The sequence below is a fragment of the Struthio camelus genome, chromosome Z (assembly GCF_040807025.1).
Source record: "Struthio camelus isolate bStrCam1 chromosome Z, bStrCam1.hap1, whole genome shotgun sequence".
Taxonomy (NCBI): domain Eukaryota; kingdom Metazoa; phylum Chordata; class Aves; order Struthioniformes; family Struthionidae; genus Struthio; species Struthio camelus.
In genome coordinates, this window is record NC_090982.1 from 36383227 (window position 1) to 36405045 (window position 21819).

The window sequence follows — 21819 nt, forward strand, 5'->3', positions numbered from 1 at the left end:
TGACCCCTAGGATTAGAGACAAAAAAAGAAAAAAAAGAACTATGTGCCTACACTCTCAGAGCAAACCACCACTCGGCCCCCACCTACCTGTGAAGGCACTCCAGCACAACGTAAGACGACTACCTTAGTTAAGCTGGTCAGATATTTCATTCAGGCCTAGGCTCAATCTTAAATCCAGAAAGCTGGTATTTCTCCTATGTCTCCCCTTGAGGGGGCTTAGTCTAATACATGTATTCCAATGACAGCAACTCCATTCAATGAATCAGGCTTGATACAAAAAGTCATAGCCATCACTTTCTTTCTTCACCCTGCTGGAGGCAATATGGCACTTTGCTTTAGACCAGATCTTATCTTACCCAGTATGCGGGATAATCAGAAATCACAGTTTGCTTTTCCTGAAGAGATGCAACTCTCCATTTCACAGGAGAGCATCCTAGATGCTTTAATCCAGAAGGGCGACGCTCTCGAAAACTGCTGGAATTGCATCACTGTTCAGCAAGTTACTGATGCCAACTTCAAACACGCACGAATGCAGCACATAAAATACGGAGTGAAACTTTATGGCTGAGAAACTGGGGTACTCACCTGAGGGTGGGAAAACCTCCACTTCGCTCACTGGATGAAATGCAGAAAGAGTCTCATGAGTAGGTACAAGAACCCAGGTCTTTCCCTTACCAATCCTGAAAAACAAAACAAAACAATACTTTACACAGTAAAAAATCTCCAACAGAAGGGCCTAGCCAGTAGCCTAGCAATTATACTATTCCCTCAGCAAGCAGTAAACGTGGATTTGAACGGAGGAGACATAGATAACTGACTTCATTTGTCTCTGAAATTAGTAACCACGTGCTGTCTAGAGAATACAGGCGTTTAACACAGGTGTCTGGACTCCACATCGGGCACTAAACATCTGACTCATGCCCAAATCCTTTTTTGGATGTGGCTTGTCCTCTGATCAGGCCCCAAAGAGTTTCACACAGCTCTTTCCCCTTCACAAGAGCTGTCTTCCCCTCAGGGTAAGAAGGGAGCTTATTGGGGTGGTCTATCTCACTCCAATAAGCTCATTATCATCAGCTGTGCCAAAAATGCCGTGCTGCGCTTAGCCTTTGACGTTCTTGTCTGTTGAAATTCCTCCAACCTTGGGGCTGTATCCCATGGATCTTGCTTTAATCCACCCCTACATTTTTCCATAATGAAACTCGCATACCCCCGTACACCATATACAAACACATACACAGACAACATTTTAAATAATTAGTAATTTTCCCTTAAGGGTAAAAATGTTCCATAATAGTATTTCTTTTTGTTATGAAATAATGCAAACGATCTTGGTGTGGTAACATTTTGTAATATGGTTGTGTTATGCAATTAAGGCTCCAGGGTTCGGATGGCTTACATGCACCTGGAGATATCGATACATGCTGGAGACGTGGAGCTGTTAAAAAGCCCTTACATGTGTGCGTGCATGCATATACATTTGTGCATAAACATACAAATATATACCATGACTTCCTATTATCTGCCTACATCCTTTTATAATAAAGTATTAGGTACAGTAAGGTCTGTGTAGTTTATCTAATTTCTCCTCTTTTCCCTTTCTAACCAAATGAGGATCCCTTTTAAAACTGCAAAAACAAACAAATAAAACAAAAAAATGTGGTAACTCTAAAGGGAAGTAGATCTGAATTCTCCTGCCCTTTCTTGTGCTAAAACAAGTAAAGCCTGTTGACTTCAGCAAGAGCGTGTGTCTTTGGATCAGTGCAACTCAGTATCCTCAACTTTGATTTGATTCCTTTCCTCAGCTTTTGATTCAGTTTTGCTGAGGAAAATGTAGAAACCTGCCAAACAGTCATGTTTGCAAAGCAAGTCCTACTGCCAGGACAGAAGAATTTATTTATTTACCCACTTCTTTCCTTTTTCTTCCTCAAGGTCATCACTGGGTTAAGGGGATGCAAATGAAATAGTGTTAGCATGAAAACGAGTTTCTTGCTTCATCTTCCCTTATTGCTTAATTCCAGCTGAGACAGTGGCTGACTTTGCATAACCCCAAATTATATCTCAAAATCACTGCGGACCATGTGGCTGTGCCTACAGCAGTTAGCCGTCAGCTGAGTGCCTCAGCCCAAGCACCACGATAAGCTGCATCCTACCAGCAGCAGTCACGCTTTTTCACACCTTCCACCTTCCCACAGATTCTTTCATCTCCGGATTGAGGGAGAGTAACATTGTACAGTAATGGCAGCGCTTAACGTTCACAAAACGTTGGTGCAGGAAGGATGGTAGTCTGCTATTATAGGAAAAAACATCAGAAAGATCAATGTTTGGCAAATAAACAAGATTTGATAGGAAGGGGCAGGATCAGGTCTTACTTAGAAGATAATACTGGAATAATGGTCAAAAAAAAAGTGAACCTCATGTAAGGCTAACAGGTAGAGTAGAAGTGTCTTCTTGAAACAAAATTTTATTCGTTCATCATTCTAAAAACTTTAAATCATTTCAGAAATTAGATTATCTACGTGTTTTCTGCTTTTGTTAATTATTACGAAAATGAAGGGAATTCTTTCTCATCCCAGTGTTCATCCTTGCTCCAAGTTACTGGGTGTGTCTCCTCTAGTACTGGGGCACTGTTTAGGGCCAGACCTGGGACAGGTCACACTGTATTTCTGCTGCACAAGCATACAGATGTGGTTTGCAGTGATCAGCACACAGCTACGCATCTCAAAGATGGTACAGTTAACTGAGAGCAAAGTAGCAGTACACATACCCTACGTGATATGACCACTCCTTGAAAAGGGCCAAGATCTACAGCACTACCATGACTCCGGCACACTTTTTCCATACTATGCTTGTACTACCTACCTGACCTTGTCACAAGCACCATCGAGGCTCCTGCAGGAAGGATCGCGTGCCATGTCATTCCCTCAGTGCTGGTCATTGTGAGGTGGATCGGATAGCTAAAGCTGCAAGGCCAGGCACAGAGTTCAAGGTCTTAAACACACTGCAGGTAAGCGTATCCTTCAGTGCTCTACAACAGAGGATAAATCCAAGTTTCTTTTCCCATCTTTCCTATGCACGACAGCTTGCATGCTCTAGAGCTAGTCTCTTCAGCAAATTTGGTTTCCAGCCCAACTGGTTCTACCTCACAGTGTAAACGCTGTCAGCATTACTGGCAATATATTTATATATAGTTTTTCAAACTGAGCATTCCACGTGAAACTTAACAGGCTCTGAAGTAAGGTCTGCTTTGGAGCATATGTTGAACTCTTTCGGAGTGCCACACTGTTTGCTTTAAGCATATAACTTAGGCATGAATTGAAAGACCAAATTTAGAAGCCTAAGTTCCCTCTATAGCCAATGGAGAGGGACTGATGCTGCCAGCAGGCATGACTGAGCAAACCTAAATCTATCTAGGCACTGCTAGATAGGAAGGGAGTATTCATTCCACCTAATTAAAAAATAAACTCTTGATTTTGGGAATTATCAAGCTTGACGATCTCCAACGATGAATGAGGATTCTTAATACTTCATCGGATTTGACCCTAAGAAATCATACCCCAGATACATGAATGCTGCCAGATAAAATATTTTGCAGTGTTTATTAAAATGAAACGCCTACCTCAAAGTAATCCAAAGATCTGGTTTTGGCTCAGGTTTTGTCATCAGTCATTCCAGGTGACGTCCATGTGCTATAGAGATAACAAGTACCATTTTCTTTTACCCAAATCTTACGTTTAGTTCTTACGCTCAGACAACACTTATCAAAAAAATGAGCTAACACTGGAGCACTCCTGAAAATACTGTATTGTCTGTTCCTGTTATGCAAATCACCTATAGCTGCACAGGGAATCCAAAAGACCTCTTCCTTTCTCATCCAGCAACTATGTCAAATCACATTTTTAATCCAAGAAATTATATGAAAGCAAACATAAGAACCTTATTTGACTAAGATGCATTACAAGTGGTTTTTTTTTTCCACATGAATAACTCTCACTCTCATTTTAGTTTTCGTAATTACACAAAATGGGGCGGTTTTTAATGTCTGTTCCAGCAGAGCTGAAAATGTTGATTTCAGTCTCATTCAGACTTTAAAGTCTAATTCACGCAGTTGCTTCACAACATTAACCGGAGTGCAGGTCTCATCAATTTGATAAAGTGTCTTTATAACAACAGATGGTAATTTGTTGATACTTAAAGCTTTAAATGGACTTTGTTACAAAACCACTTAAAAAGCTTTCTTTAAAAAAAAAAAAAAAAGCGTTCCGATACTTTAACCCAAAGAAATTGCTGACAGATTTGTTTTCAGCCCAGTAGAGTAAAGAGCTGACAACATATTTTTGCTGGATATGGTAACTTGGGTCTATTTTTAGGGCTTTTTTTTTTTTTAAAACTACACCAAAATAGCAGTGGGTTTAAAAATCACCATCTGCTTCTAGCAATGAAATAATTCTCACAAGAATAGATGGCAGGCATAAAAAACCCGCCCTGGCTCTTGAATTCTCCACAGCAAGACTGAAAGTCATAATGATATATTTCTACAAGTACTGCTTATTTCATAAACAGTACAGCAGGGTCATAACTCTCCTGTAAGTGTTCGATACACCTATTTATCAGTTTTTAATTCACCAGCATAAACTATTTACATTTCAGTTGAGAATGGCCGACTGGTAAATGCTATTGCTATTGTTTTTGTGAGTTAAAATAACCAAAAAGCTGTTGACCTCTAGGGCACAATGCAGACTCTCTTTTTTTAACCTTGGATTTAGTTAAGCTGGGAAAGAAACTCTAATTTGCACAGAGTGATTTTTTTTAAATGCCTATTATAGCTTTCCTGCAATTACGAATTGCAAATGCATGTAAAGACATCTGAGCTGGTTCGAGCCCAGCTAGGTTGGATACTGATAACAATGAATCACTGTGTCAGTACAAGACTGCCCAGGATCTGGAGACTTACCCATTGGCTGAAGCCTTTCACCACAGTTTCTCAGCTCTCAGTAGAGTTTACATATATTAAAGCTGCAACACCTAACTGTACAACATGATAAAACTCAGCCCCATAGATATACCCTATATTCTACCTATGTATCTTTAGGCATAGGAAATGAAGGTATGTTATTACAGTCAATCAGTGTTCACTCTTATAAATCTTGAACCGTTATAAAATGTCAATCACATTTGAAAGAAGAAGAGAAGGAAGATGGTTTGTTTTCTATAATTGACATATAAGTCTATAAGTCTTCTATAGTTCTTTAAGCCTTACAGTCTTCTAAAGTCTTCTATAGTTTATAGTCCTAGAGGACTTCTGTAAGTCATTTTTTCTGTAAGTTTCTACGACGACAAAACAAGGGAACTGTGGAAGTAGTAGTACTTAAGAAATGTTTAACAAATGTCTAACAAATTTGTCATCGTGGATTTAATTAAAATTAAAGTTCATGACAACGACAGTCCCAAAAAGATGTCCATAATTCATATTTACACCTGCTGGACCATACTTTTTCTGAAAACTAAATCATTTAATTTTCAAAGACTTACCAACGACCAAAGAGAGCCAAAAAATTATGGAGAAATATAGGCTTGTCAATCTATCAACTTCTGGTAAGGACTGGATTTCTTCACAGTAAGGTGCAAGAAAACTTCTAGTAGAGAATTATGAAATAATTTATTCATTGGGAGAAACTGCTTCTTAAATTTTCTCAGTTAGCAGTTGGTAACTAGCCAACTAGCCCAAGAAAGGAAAAAACTGAATAGCCAAGATTCTCAGTGACCTCACTGGGAATTACACATGTATTCGGAATGCATTACAGGAATACGATTACAGATTTAAGGCCTGATCCACACTACGTTATGTAAATGAGGAAAAAAAAACCTTGTTTTCTTTAAAGGAAATTGAATTGAGCTCTTAGTTCCCAGTTTGTGACAGACTAGTAAATGCAGAGAATTGCAGGGGGAGTGATCAATGGGAGATGGAACTTAAAAAATTTTTGCATATTGAATACTTTAGGCTGTGATTTACTCAGATTTACCCTCACAAGACTCTCTACTAGCTACACAGATCTAAAGTGAAATACAGCTCCAACAAAAAAGCAGGTTGCAACTGACTTAATGTCATCCTTAATGAATGAATGGAAATGGGGCATATCACAGATACTACATGTGTAATTAGTGTCCAAGGACAGGTGAAAAGAGCTATGTAACCTTCACCTGATCAGCAGGCTATTCCAGACAATACATTCCTTCCTTCCTTCCTTCCTTCCAAATAATGCAAAGATATTGCTTGTTTGAAATAACACTTCATACACTCCTCTTTCTTCTAAAGACTGGACGCTTCTGTGATTTAAGTCTGATGCTTCTCATGTTGCCTTTGCTGGTGCAAGGAATCACCTAAACAGGGCCCAGATCTACAAAATGATCTCATTAGGAGGCCCTTCTACCTCTGCTAAGCCATATATAGGCCAGCTGGGCTCTCATTATGCACACATGTCCTAGCCCCTGAATCTGACTCCTAGATCAGAGCATCAGGGTCCTGCTCTGCCAGATTCCGGATACTCTCAACTTTCACGGGAACTAGAATGAGCTCAAGGCACTCAGCAACCCAGCTTGCACAAGAGGGCCTTTCTAGCAGCGTTATCATAGCCATGGGATTTTTGTTACTTCTCTTAAGCTCTTTGTACACATAGTGCATTATAAATAATATGAGTTTCAAGAGATGAACAGATCCATTTTGATCTGCTAATTTTATTTAAAATTAATAAATTCAGGCCAAGTGTAAACTATCCACAGTCATATCCTGTAAGGCTTTAAACAGTGAAACCGCAAGGGAAAATAAACTAACATCTCTTCCCTTTTTATCTTAAAAGTGTCTGAAATGAATTGGTTGCTAAAGAAACCTGATATAATTGTGACAGAGTGTTTTGAAACCCTTAGTGGAGTTCATCTGAAACCTCAGCATAACAAGTGGCCTCTTATCTGCGTACTATTCCAGGAAGAAATGCATGGCATTTCGTCATCACAGCTGAAAGACTAGCTGGCTCTGCACGTAGGCTAAGGGAGAATAAGAGCCCTCAGCTATAATGAGGGCACGCTGGTAGCTAATGCTTAGTCAGAGTCTGTTTCCTTTAGCCTTCGCTACTGCTTGTAGGAGTTGGAATGCAGGAAAAGGCAAAAATTAAAGGGAACATACTAAAAGTCAATGTTTACCCTCTCTATTTGTTTTCAGTGAAGATTATTTTTTAAGGAATGGAACATATGAAGCAATATGGTAACAGTCCTAAACCAGCTCTTCTACTATAAAGCCTTTACTTAAAGTAGCTTTATTTAATGTGACTATTTGTGAGAATAAGGATTATTTACATGAGTGAGAATCATAAAAGGCAGATGTAATTTTTTAAGTCTGGCAATTAAATGCAAATGAATAAACAGAAGTAGTTTAGTACGGTTATTTCCTTGTGAAAACTGATCTTGTGGGCTGAACCTTCATATAAGCAAACCAGCTTTCTCCTGACAAAGCTAACAAACATAGATAACTAGTAGCATTTGACATTACTTAAAAAACAAGAAACAAGGATGAATCTTCATATGTGGAGGAATACGGTGAGGAGCATTTATTTTTACAGCTTTTTCCTCTTTTGTACTTCCTTATGATGATCACATCTGTGATGCAGTGTAATCATGCTTTTGAACACAAGAATCTGCAAAATGTGAACATGGAATGATCAACAGAAAATGTTAACTGTGAACATGTAGTAATGTTCAGCCCCAAGTTAGCAAGCTGCTTTATTCAGGACTACATTTTGCTTTGTTATTCTGCCTGCAGAAAAAAACAGACCAACGACTGCGAACTTACTCTGCTATAATCAAGCCGATTTAGGCACACAACTGTATGCACTACACCCATGCAGTTGCTGGTCTAAAGAAGGTCTAGATTTAACTTTCTCTGTTTAACTCACTGGCTGAACGCTGAAAAGAGTTGGCACAGATTTTTCTCAGGAAATTCAAACTTACACAAGCAGAGGAAAAACACTGTGAATGAGATGCTGCTGTGTGCAAAAATTCAGCTTGGGTGAAACTTTAACCCCTAAAAATAAATCTTGTTTGCAGTTCTCCCAAATAGGCTTTTCTATGCCACTCTGAAGGTTTAAGGCAGTTGTTAATCATGTACTGTACACAGCACTAAGCAGGAAAGTGTTCAGTTATTTCTGAAACACGTTATTTTGAGGCTATATTTGAATCCTCCATATTTATGCGATGAGAGTTATGTCACAAAGTTAATCATTCCCAGGATGCTAGCATTCAGGGTAATGAAAAACTTCTTGTGCAAGCAGTCATTAATCAGTGAGTATAACATTGCATAATGCTTTCTGAAGCATGTGTTATGTGATCAGAGTACAAGGCTGCATAATACAGCAAAGTGTTTATGCCATATGCTGACCTTTTCTAAAGCAGAAATGGAGCCATGTGATATCCTGCTCTTGCCAGCAGTTGCTTATTGCCAATAATTAAGTTTGATGATATGAAGAAACACAAACTTGTATTGCTTTAGAGTTCTAAAAGGAAGAAGCTTTGAAGTTTTTGGCACTGTGAAGCATAAAGATGGCCAACTTGGCTTGGATACACTACCGTTGTCCATTATAGGCACCACCCATCAAAACTGGAATCAAGTGCCCTGTTCAAGTGGTTACTGGCATTTATGTAAAGGAAAACAAGCGCATCGTTACAGGACTGCTTTATTATCCCAAAGAGCATAAAGGTCAAAGGAACAAAGCAGCCAAAAGCGTTTGGTACCTCAAATCTCAGTTCATCACAGTAACATTTGATGTTCTTGAGCAATAATGCTAGTAAGCAGCTATTACTTAATCCCCTACCAGTATTACACAAAAGTATACTTGCGAAATGCTTCAGATAAATATGCTGTAATTATACAAAATATGAAAACATGTATAGGACAAAATGTTTTTGTAACTTTAAACACAAATACCTGCACAGATAGGGTTTTGATGAGCTATTTTAGCAATGGAAGCAATGCTTTAGAAGCTTCCATGAACAATCTTAAAACTATGTGCTGCAAGCAGAGTGGACATACGGACATGCATTTTATCTATTATATATACATGCACACACAAAATGATCCAGATTTTGTCTCGTACACAGTTACTCTGTGCTTCACTGTTGGCAGATGAGTCTGTAGAGCTGGAATAACCAGCTTCGTGCCATTGCTTTAGCGCAGGGAAACATTCTGGCAGTGTAGCTATGCCACTGCTGCTCCTACACCATCTCCTCCCTGACTTGCTGGGGTTTCCTTTTACCTTACTGATAGCAGCCTGACTGCTTTGGGGAGCTGGTATAGAAAAGGGCAGCCAGATTTGCTCTTCAGTCCTAAAAGGTTCCATGAGTATTAGTACCTGTTAATAGCAAGCTAGTTCAATCATCGGACTGACTATACCTCATCAGTAGTTAAAGTCATTTCTCATATCCCTTGCTTACTTTTAAAAAGTATTTCTAATCTCAACTAATATTCCTAAAATGTAAAGCTTTCTAGAAGTGCAATCACAGAGGCATGCACCTAAAATTCCATCTCTGCAGGGACTGAGGAGCCCAAGTCCAAAATTTAGGTCCTCAACATTCCTGCTTAGCTGTTGACATTCTGCTTTTCCCTTGGAAGTCACAGTCTTGACAGTATCAGACAATGGCAATCACGCTGTACCTAAGGCCTTCTAGGACTGACAGACGAAGCCTTCCTCAGCTAAGGAGTCTGACTCAGGAAGCACCTTCCCATTTGACAGACAGAACGCCCCATAGCACAAAGCAGATGTTGGGAAGGAGAGGAAAGCAAGCAGCTGTCTAGTCCTTGCTCCTGTACGTATTAATGAAATAGTGAGATACTCACTGGGTGAGGGACAGCAAGACAGGTCTTCCCTCTTCAAACCAAGAGGCTAATAGTCATTTTTGCCATGTCTCATAAGTTAATTTGAAGAGTAACTTAAGCAGAAAAGTTTCATCAGGAGTGACTAAGAGTATCCAGTGATAAGGTCACTCTAGTAGGAGTGTTAGGTTCAGGACAGTTCAGTGAAAGAAGGGAGCAGAAACTGAGTCGCTTTCATCTTTTGTGAGTACTCCAACTGTTGAGCAATCAGATAAATCAAGGGGCTGCAGCATATCCTCTTCACTTTTTCTCAAAAGGACTGATTTCAACTCAGCTTTAACAAAGAGGATAAGAGCCATAAACTCCAAAGTTTAGGGCCGTAAATCCAAAACAAAGACAGGAACTTTCTCAAGCACAAAGTAGAGAAGAAAAATGAGGCCTAAAACATATCCATGTCTTCATTTACCAACCAGTAACGTACCCTTCTCATTATGCTGTTTTTTGCGGATCCTGCCTCCTTTCATATGTTATATAGATAGCATAAGAACTATATTTAGCTATTATGATCTCTACTAGGGATTAGGGCCTAAAACTCAGATGCTGTAAAAAATACAGAAATATCTACATCCACTTTGTGGAGCTGCTCATAAAGATATCAGAAATGGTTACAATGAAGTGAATTGTAACTTAAACATACAACCTGAAAGCACTGGACAAAACAACTCTGCTATCCATCTTTTCCTACATCCACTGCTTCTTAGATACATACTCACTGTCTCTCCTCTGCTTTCACCACTGCTTTGAAAAGGAGGCTGGCCAGAAGAACACAACTAAAACATTATTCAACATGAACTAGGATTTCAGGATTGCATCCTAAGTGGTCACAGTCTGGGAATACTTACATATATTTACATAAATAGTTCGGCTACAGCCCAGTTTTCGAAGACAACAGTCCTGACAGTATGGACTTATCACATGAATAAAAGATGCAGAGTCAAACTCTTTCTACATAAGCATACAGCCATATTGTTAGCATTCACACGTAATGAAAATAGAACCCTCACAACTCTATCCTTACAATTTAAATTTCAAACTTTGTCTTTCTAAGCTCCATGAGACAGACACATTTTTTTTAAAGAATTTATACAACTGGCATCAGATTTTTTAACATGCTAGAAAGAATTGAGCCAAAGATGATATCACAAAGTCCCTTCTGCTTAAAGGAAAATGTTAAATCAATTACCAATTGCTAGAATAAAGAAAGAACTATTTGCTGTATAAGTTTCTTTAAAAAAAAAAAAAAAACAAGTCTTCATGATCTTCTGAAAATTGCATTACGCAATGAGAAAACTATAACATATTCTCATTTCTTTAATGTAAATATGTTATAAAAGCTTCATTAGCATATGCTTTAGAAATTATAATCAAAGAGTAGCAGTCACTAGCCAGAACTTTGAAGAGTTTATAAACACACATATATAGAATATGCCTTAGAGGGTTAATATACTATTTTGAACTCAAGAACTGCAATACGGCTTAGCTTTGACACAGAACTTCCACGCCCTCTATAATAAATTCTTTTAACATCCTTCATATTTCTTCCCATGTGAATGAGTGTCCTCGGAAGAATTATCTACTAGATAAAATTTGAAGATGAAATCTAAGTCTAGACTTAGTAAAGGGGGGTGGAGACTGATCTTATAATCTATGACAGTTGTTGATTAATGAGCTGCTCATGATTACTGTAGGCCTGCCCAAACTGCAGAAGCAAGTGATACTATAGGACTGGAAAGAATGCGCTATCTGGCATGCCACACCTTTGTTGAAACTTAGAACTCACTTTGACTTCTGCTACATTTATTTTGGCCTTGAACTACCATATGTGAATGATGAGATACACAGCATATATATATGCCTCTCCTTGCTACTTCACTGCTGTTTCTGCACTAGAATTTCTGTTTGACAGAACTCATACACCGCAAGTAATGCCACTTGTAACAAACATAACGCATTCTTTATTGGGTTCAAGGTTTTCGCTTTAATCAATTGAGGTGTTCTCGCACAAACAAATTCAAAACTTCTTGAAGTACAATTGTACCATCACATCCTGAGGGGGGGGTTTGATCTCATTTGATGGTATTTATATCTATCCTTATGCATACCAACATATGTGCATGTGTATGCACATGCCTATATAGACATATACATATTATAATGCATAACAAATATATTGTATAAACATAGTACACTGTACAACCAGTAAAACTTTCATTCAACTCTATTCCAAGGTTGAAACTGAGCATGATTTGAACCGTGTATTGAATGAAACAAGTATCTTGGTAAATATTTGCTGATAACCTGATCATTTCTTATCCGTTTAAAAAACTTCTTGGCAACACGTTCAAAACTCCCCTAATTATAACTTTTAAAACATACAATGTTCTTAGAAGTGAAAATCCATGAAAGTTCCAGAAGTGCTCCCTGCATCCTGTTATGTGAGCTGCAGACTCAGACAATACAAAAACCAACAGAAAAAAGACATACATGGAAAAAAGTAGCCTTGGTGATCCCTCAAAATACACAAGAGGAACTTCATTACCTTTTAGCTGAACATCTCTCTCCTTTTGGTTTACCTGTTTGCAATTGTTTTCCTTTTTCACATTTTTGGAGATAGCTGTCTTTCTAAAAGCGCGCACAAAAAGAACATCTTAAAACAATATCATCATCATCACATCTTGAATACAGTACCTATATCAACCTCATTAGATAATGAGCCCCTCTGACTTTTCAGTGGTGTCATTAGGTGTACTTCAGGCAACAAGGCTAAAATCCCACAAATAAGCCATGAAAGCACATCCTGTGCAATGTATACCATACAAAACAGCAGTGGTTTTCAAATACTTTCTTACTGTAAATCTTAATTTTAGTCTCAGTACACACCTTTTAAGTGATCTGCTTACACGGAAAAGCAACGTAACAAAAATTAAGTCTGTGATAAATTAAGGCGTTTCAACTTCTCCTTTGATTTTGCATCTATGAGTTGTTTTTGGTACTGGGATGTTTCACTAGTACCCAACTTCTTACTTTACTCCTTGAGTGTCCCAGACCAAGACCCATGCTAGTCTCCACTAGAATGATATTCTGCCCTCTCTTATGTTTGAGAAACCACTGATTTTTGGTGTATTCAATAAACTTGCTTATGGTTGTATGTATCATAAAAAAATAACTGATAAAACTATGAAACAGCTGCACGTGATACATACTGGTGCTCACTATTTTGAATGCAGCTGGTTAAAAGCAGCTCTGGAAAAGCCCAGATATGAATCTCAAAGTAGAACTATGAGCAACTGTCTGCAAACCGACATAAATTTCAACAATTTGACAAACGGCTCTGCAATTCTCAAAGAAACGTTCCACATGACAATATCCTCAACTGCTAACTATACCATTACACAACCTCAAATTAAAAAAAAAATACCACATTTCTTAACAGCAGGCAAGATACTCAAAAGCAACAAACTGACCTAAGTCATTCAGACAGTTCTGAAAACTTTACCCAGAAATATACTGAATCTATTGAGAATGTACTTCACCAATATCACTGAGAAAACATTAGCGTATTCATAGACTAAAGGCTAAAATGATATGGGTTATATAAATTTATACAGTATTTCTGCATAAAACTAAATTTCTAGGCACTAAGAAGTTGGACTTGCACTTAAATCGCTGAGAGGAGATCAGCTCAAGGAACGATCACCTCTTCAACATTCAACTCAGCAGTGAAGTGCAGAGGAATCCACTATTCACCTGAGCTCAGCAGAAGCAGGAGGAAAAGCTGTTTATGCCTGGGAACCATGAAATAACCTTTCAGGGAACCAGCCAGGATCAGGGGACGCTTACCCATGAGGTACTGCGGAGAAAAGCATGCCTTTACCAGGAGCTGGACGAGCTGAGCCTGAACACTTCAAGGTGGATAATTTTCATCAGGAGAAGTTAGGCTCTGTAAGAGCATTTCTTTTACAAATCCCCCTGTTTTGGGAGTAGAATTCTAATATTGCTATTAATGATGAGCAATGCAGTCGTCATAATGCTATTTACTCAACAGCAGCAAGCGTTGAACCTATCTTTCGCTAAATTATTATTCCTTCAGAATTGTTTCAATATCATTAATAAGTACCTTTAAAGATTGCCCAATTGGTACGCACTTTGTAATAATAATCAAACTGTTGACTTCAAAAAAGAGACTCAAACTGCCAAATGTGACAATATATTCTCCTGAGAAAAAGAAATGGAGAGACTACTACGACAGCAAGATTATTTTCTGAGATCAAAACTAGTTAAGGGCAAGAATCTACACAGGATGTTGAACAGCACCGTCTTATGCCACAGAAGTTACTTAATCAGCGCTTGCCAGAAAACCAGAGGCAGCTCAATAACCAGACTGTATATCAAAGTTCTGAAACACAAACCAGTCAGCACAGACTCAATATTTTCTCTCCTATTAACATAATTATTTCCTACTCAGTAAAAAGGAAAATGACATGTTAGCATTTCAAAAACAGGAGAAAATGACCCTCTAGGCTTTATAATAGACTATCAAAACAGGCACCGGTACTTTATTTGCAAATTATCTCGCATGAAATGATCGACTCAGCAAGTTTACTAGTCAACAAAGTGTGTGCTCTACCAGTTATAATCAATTTACATGCAAAGATATGTCTAAATATGAATTTAGATAAGCTCTTCTCGTTTCATGTCGATCATCTGCTTTAGTACCACAGATATGGACAGTGACCATAGTTAATGTTGCAGATACAGCAGAGCACGCATGAGTTTCATTTGACAATGGTAAGCAAACACGAAGGAAGTTGTTTCCATATAAAAAAGATCACCTTTGACTGCTAAGCCATGTTTATTTTCCAGTCAAGTAAACAAAAATACTTTCTAAGAGGCTATTTCCAGGTATTTGCTGCATATGCCATTACCATAGCAAACACACAGTATGAATCACAATAGTTTTCTCACCTCATAACCTACTGGATTTCTCTTTCAAAGTATGAACAGTATCCTGAAGGCTCCACAGTATAAAGGACCTTTCAGTTTTAGCCTCGTTGCATACAAAAACACAGTGTTAGAACCCACAAAACCAGCATTTTGGAGCTGAAGAGAATTCTAGCTTTAACAGTGTATTAGTCACATCCCTGCACCGAAAAATCTTTAATGCATCAAAAATCTAAAATTACTGGGGCAAGTGAAATAAAGTTCCTTCACAGCAGACAGTGTTTATCGGACGATATTTTGGAACAATGTAAGACATAGCTGAGTTTAACATACAAGAATGTATAATTAAAGACTGGCCTCAAAGATGTCGTAATTTAATACAATTAAATGAATATAATGGCAATGACTTCATCAAAAGGACATCATTATGTGTATTCTCAAAGTTAATTTCATTTTACTTATAATAGCGTAAGTCAGATAAATAAAGCTGAACGCTTTCCAAACGATAATCCTTTTCATTTCCCTTAACTTTATTAATAAGGTATATATTCAGCTGGAATATTCAAATATAATTTTGCTGATATACAGAAGCATTTATTATGCATACTCGGTATAATTCCTTTTTTTTTTTGTGGTGTGTAGAAGTCACTTTTATTTTGATAAAATGATACAGTAGATGTACACTTAACATCACATATAGGCTTTATCTATATAAAGAATTTACAGAGCTTTTTTATTTGAGGAATGGTAAGTTTCATACATATGAAATTTTAAAAATGCTGCATGGACCTGTGACCTCGCCAATACACAGAGCAACCTTTAGAAACTTTAATGACCATGAATTGAAAGACATATCTATCTGGGCCCGGTACAAGCGCAGACGCATTCAAAATGTTGTAACGCCAGTATGATTTGCTTTTACTTTGGCGGTTGAGATATTCCAGGCGCTGATGCAAAGTGCACCTTAATGGTCCTCCTAGCAGTACATTTATACCCACTGTATTTTAAAGGCATCAGCTTCTTCTATTCTCCCTTGTAGCGAGGAGGTCTTTTCTCCTTAAATGCAAGAAGACCTTCAATTCTATCTTTTGTTGGAATAGTCTACAAAGAGCACAGTAATATTTTATTATTGATATCAAAAATAATACCACAAAAATATTTTCATAAAAACCCTAGTTCTTGAATGCATCCAACATGCTTCATACAGTCTATACAGAAATGAAAACTGCAATGTATATTTAGACGTTTGAAAGCACCAGATCCTTTAAAGGCACAACAGAAGGCTGAGAAACAGTTTGGGAGAAGAAGGTACATCTTTCTTCTGACCAGATGACAAGGAAATCCCTAGGGTTTGGGTTTTTGTCTGTTTGTTTTGTCTTTAGGTTATTAATCAGATTGTCATGTGCTTTAAATGAGCATATCTCCAATACCGATGCTTCTATTTCCAAGATCAAAAATTTGTCTGAATGTCCAGGAACATAAAAACTCAAAATACTTCATTCACACATTTTGTTGGCAAAGAGGTTTGTCCTGATGTTCTCATGGTTAGCACACCCGCCATTAGTGGCACATACTGCTGAAGTGTCCTTCACATCATTTCACATTAAACCAAAGCAAAGCAAACCTAAGGTAGTTCTTGGGCTAGATGTATGGCAAAGTATGGCTGGCTAGGTATAGGGCTGACAGCGCGTCATTCCCTTTTCCTGAACAGTCTTGAAAAGAGGATTTTTTTTTTTTTTTAACCCTCAACTACATCTCCTTCCTTAAATTTCTTATAAGCATAGAGTAAGTAGAAGGAAGGTCCAAATACAACAACAAAATATTTGAAGAAGAAATCACAGAGCAATTTCAAGTTGCATTTCTGCACGTGTTTCACAACAGCGTCCAACAAACCCAGTTTTGTGGGGGTTTTTTTATTACATACCTGAGCATAACAAGCTTCTTCAATTGCTAAACCTGTTACTAAGTCCACCTGAGGAAAAAGAATAAAATACATTTAAAAGTATATTTTTGTACACTTAGTATACACCCTATTTCCTGATAGCAAACTTAAATATTGTGCTGCTATTTTCTGTAAATTCTGGAATACTTCTGCAAATTCCTTCTACACTATTTTAACATAGAAATACTTCACTGCCACGTGGTGAGAGTAGTTAGTGATTTCTGCAACAGTTTCCTTATTCTATAGTAATGTAACACTATCAAATCATCTGATATAAAAAACATCAGCTAGTTGCATGTTTGTAATCATTTCAATTATTACAGGGAAAAAAATGGCGTGTGCTGCATGATTACTTAAAAATCGGTTTTGAAACAATCGTCTTCACAACTTCATATAAAAAAAACTGATGCCATGCTAAAAAGTAAACATAAATTCAAGTTCAAATGTATATAAAAAAGAAAATGAGGCCAGTGGTAATCCTGTACCATCACCCAGATTTGGTATACTTCTTTGTGAGGTGGTCTGAGCAGCTGAAATGACTAAATTTTCTCCTCACTGCTTCTCTGCCTCTCCTAAGTGTCAGCTGTTGCAGAACTTATCAGCTTTCCAAAAGGCCACTGCAAAGATTGTCGCTATGCACTACAAGCAGTTGGCCAAGGGGACAGAAGCAATGGCACAGAGCACCAAGAGAAGCTGTGCAATCTCTGCCGTTGAATAGGCTGAGCAAGCATTTGGCTTGACTGGCTTTGATACAGGAGATCTTGTCTGGGGGGACTCAGGATTGAACTAGACAAGCATTCAGAGTCCTTCCAACCCTAGTTCTACAAAACGATGCTCCAGTTTATTATATCTGGTAGTGAGACAAATTAGCTTGCAACCTTTTGAACCTTGGGTACCGCTGAAATAGATCTTGAATTCCGTCATTACTTGCTGTTTGAACATAATGAACTTACTCTTAGCACAACAGCATCCGAGTTTGGTCCTCAGGGCAAAAGTCATTGGTGGTGTGCTCTGCTGAACTCAATTATATCAACGGTTGCTTATGAGACTTAAAAGATCAAGCTTAAATTGCACTTGTTGGATTCAGATTTTGCATATGACAGGATCCCCTTTCCCTCGTCTCAGACTGAACTATACGCTGTCCTGGTGCAAGAACTTATGTATGTGCTTAACTTAAATATGAATAGTCCTGCTGAGCTCAGCAAGATGATTCACAAGCCTAAAGTAAAACACATGTCCAGATGCGTTCAGGGCTGGGTCTTAATGAGCTTTAGAGCTAGGTCAATAGTGTTCAAGGAGTGGCAATTCAACATCTGAAATCAGATTCCTAGTATAATTTTAACACTAGCCTGTATTAAATTATTAAAAAGCAATAACATGCCTTTTGGTCTTTAACTACTAGTTATTAAAAACTACAGCCTTGACAGACTGCTCAGTATCACTTTGGGGATTTTTTTCTTCCCAGCATTTGAAGTACAACTTACTCACAGTGGTTTACATTTACTTTCTAGCATTAATAATTAACAGAGTGCATTACTCCCTGACAGCTGTAGGGTTACTAAGCCTTGTTATGGAAATGTCCAAACAGCATCACCACTAGTCTCAGGAGTCTGAAATCAATAAATATAAACATAAAAAAATTGCATTTCACCTTAAAAAAAAGTTTGAGCCAAACAGATTTTGAAAGACTACACATGGAGAAACTAAAAACACATCTAGGAAAAAAAAAAACACTACAGAAGACCTATTGACATCCTGACTTCTGCTTACTGTTATGAGAAGTATAGAGCCTTACCTCCATTCCCTGATTGATGGCCAGTTTTGCAACTCTCATTGCTAGTGGTCCCTAAAATGAAATAAAAAGCTGGTTTGCATGTCATCAAATTTTACAGGATTATGCTGTGAAGAGTCTGCACATCACTCGTGCTGTACTGGGACCCTCTGGACTTTGTACTTTTATTAAATAGATAGCAAAGGGGTCAAACATCCTAAAGTATATGACTATAGGAGGTATTTTTTTCTGCCAAATAGATATTTTCAATGTTGAGAAAAGGTGAAAGAAGCATACAGTTTTTGAAAGAGCCAAATCAAAGCAGTATGCTGGGTTTATGTTTCAAAGATGCCAAGCACTTCCACTTATGTCAAGACTGATCAATACCCTTCAAAATAAGGCCTAAAGGCTATTATAGGGCTTCACATGATCAATCCTAGTATGTCCCGATTATCATACAATGAAGACACATGAAAAGATCTGAAAATGAAATGAACCGATACCGCTTCAAACCTAAAGTATAAGAATGCAAAGCCTGCACTGGTCAGGCTATGACTGTCTTCTGCGAGCAACCGAGGCAAGAAGAGAGCAGAGGTAGCTGCACACTCCCCCTCTACTACGTCACGCTACAGTTCAGTCATACGCCTATCATTGGCATCAGCTTCTGAATATACACACATTGCTTTAAGGAAGTCGCCCACTGCTTTGGGAAAAGGCAAATGCATTCTCTTCGGTGGTGACACAGCACTGTACTTGCATGAGTCGCCAGGACCTCAGAGCTTTCCGTACGTTTCTGAACTGCTTCCAGTGTGAAGCTGTAACTCTAAATCAACATTCCAGAGTCACAGTGTAAAAATTTCTATTTTATTTTTCATGTTTGTCTTTTTATAAGAGTTTTCAAAACACAAACAATCAATGCTAAATGCCATTTTTCATCCGTAACATTTTCCACTCTGAATGGAAAGATTTTGCTGTTACGCTTGTGATTCAATAAAGTGGTTTCCTAATTATTTTCTTTAATATCACCTGCTATGAATTTGCCACCTGGGAGTCCTCAGCTGAAAAGCAGGTTTATCAAGAGCTCCAAACTCACATTCCTATTCTGAACAAATAGCTTGCACTCTATGGTGGTGAAGGAACTTGTAGCAATCAGGTATTACAAAGACTCCTGCAAGGGTGACGCTTAAATTTCTTTCTAAAATTGTTAAGTTCTCAAGCATGGGATTTCATCAAATCCCCTTTGTTTACATGTTACCTGGGCGGATGATGACGAAGCTGTGTTTTAGTGAAAGGTCAGAAAAGAAAACAAATAGTGAAAAATCTGGGAGTGGAAATATCCACGTGCGTCCAGCCCCCGGGGATGCAGAAAAAACAGCAAGCTCTGTTCCTGCTGCCACAGTCTCCAGCTCGGTGCCATGAAGGGTCGGGCCAGGCAATCAATCCCCCTCACCAATGGGGAGCTAATTATGCTAGCTCACAACGAGGCAAGCAATAAGGAAAAGGCAATTGCTAAACTCTGAACATTGGCATATGGTTGTCTGAAAACTATGCCATTTCAACTCTTGTAGTGAAAGACTGAGATAGCATGTCATTCAGAACTATAGAAGAGCATGATTCTTTCATAAGACTTATACACGCAGGCGAAAAAGCAAACAGATGGCCCACCAGTACTAAATGGGTTTTGCTTTAATTCTGAAATTACATTTGGCTTTATGTTTTCAAAATCACAGTTAAACTGAGATATGTCCACCTTCATATGGACTTGTCTCTCTTCTGAAGCATTCAGCTGCAACGGAGTAACCTGTTGAGATAATTGCTTTACTAAAAAAAAAAAAAAACCCACCACACACACACACACACACACGCTTTACAACATTTTTCGTGTCTGAAACTTGACAGCCAAAATACGCAATGCAAACAGACCATATCACAATGATACAAGCAGGATAGAGTTTATGTGCTTCACCACGAAACACTTATCAAATAACACCACCGTACACATGAGAGAGAACACTTCTGATAGCTCTCACCATAACCTGAATAACTTTGTAAAATGTAACTTTGTGAGAGTTTTTTCTTTTTACAGTTGGATCTTTCTCAGGCTTAATATTTGGTCACAACCCAAAACTAAAAGCAAAATAATCTGCAATACCTGAGGTAAAAATTCTCTTGCAAGAGCTAACGCTCTTCTGTAGGCAGCATCCCCTGCTTCATTCTGTTCTACCACATGGCTGATCAGTCCTATTGCTTTTGCTTCCTCGCCGTCTACAACGCGCGCAGAGAAGATCAGCTCCTTTGCCAAAGATACACCAATTGTGCGAGGCAATCGCTGGGTGCCCCCTATAGTTTGGAAAAAAACAGAAAACGCAAGTTTCACATCTGTCTATCCTAGAAAAGAAGACGCCTTATTCGAGTATTTTCATTTTTTATTACGTAAACAGTTACATGAGTACACAGAAATTACACTGCCAGATAAAGACAATCTTAAATGCCTTCTTCAGTTTTGAAACTTTATCTAAAATGAAATCAAATTTTCTGCATCTCAGAAAGATATTTAAATAACTGAAAAGAGCTAATATTAATAAAGATTATGTTTGATTACAGACAGGTTACCATACTCACAGCAGCCTAATGCTGAAGGAAAACTACTTGCCAGTAAGAGATCCTATCCAAATATTCAGTTTCTTTTTAAGAGTCTACATACTTTTAAGATATTAATCACCACAATATGAACACTTTTAAAGAACTATACTCTAAGAAACACACTTTCTCTATACATACTCCATATATACACATACATATACACACACATTCTATGCTCTAAGAAACTGTAAGAAACACAAGGCTGTAGCAAAAGCTAAAATTTCCATCTATTGGGGACAAACGGTATTTCTACCCAAAAGAACTACAAATCCATGGCCTCTTCATTTCCTACTTCCAACTTACTGTAGAAATCTAAAGCCTGAATACAAAAATCAGGAAAGGATGATGACTAGTGCAGATCAGCAGAGAAATGCAGCTACCATTAGTTAGCTTTCCTTACTGTGTTAAAAGAATTTTTGGCAGATCATCATTTTGAGAAGGTCAACAAGCAGTAACTACATTAGTCAGACATACGAAGGTTGCCTAGTTATACTGAGAATTAACTAACTTTCCAGAATTAACAAGCAATGAGAATAAAAGCATAATCATTATTAAAATGAAAGAAGTAGACTCAGGTCTCAAAAGCAGATACTGTTATGAATTAAA

The 21819-nt window shown here is 38.0% G+C and overlaps 2 protein-coding genes across 4 annotated transcripts in view; both read right to left on the reverse strand.

Moving 5' to 3' along the window:
* LOC138064478 (tubulin polymerization-promoting protein family member 2-like) overlaps positions 1 to 21819 on the reverse strand; it is a 109162-nt gene that overhangs the window by 71208 nt on the left and 16135 nt on the right. Inside the window, exons 2-4 of the mRNA XM_068927304.1 lie at positions 3617 to 3686; positions 2860 to 3025; positions 586 to 680 (exon numbers count right to left, since the gene is read on the reverse strand). The gene's annotated coding sequence lies outside the window, so the exon portion shown is untranslated. The remainder of the gene's footprint in view (positions 1 to 585; positions 681 to 2859; positions 3026 to 3616; positions 3687 to 21819) is intronic.
* The window catches only part of LOC104150309 (methylglutaconyl-CoA hydratase, mitochondrial), a 113031-nt gene continuing 103060 nt past the window's right edge, over positions 11849 to 21819 (reverse strand). For 2 of the 3 annotated variants that reach the window (XM_068927302.1, XM_068927303.1), the window contains 4 exons: positions 20723 to 20910; positions 18595 to 18645; positions 16782 to 16829; positions 11849 to 15958 (listed from right to left, as the gene is read on the reverse strand). In XM_068927302.1, the coding sequence (XP_068783403.1) occupies positions 15881 to 15958; positions 16782 to 16829; positions 18595 to 18645; positions 20723 to 20910 (365 nt within the window). In that variant the 3' untranslated portion in view covers positions 11849 to 15880. Of the gene's footprint in view, positions 15959 to 16781; positions 16830 to 18594; positions 18646 to 20722; positions 20911 to 21819 lie in introns of those variants that run through there. The other variant, XR_011137732.1, reaches the window with a different exon arrangement.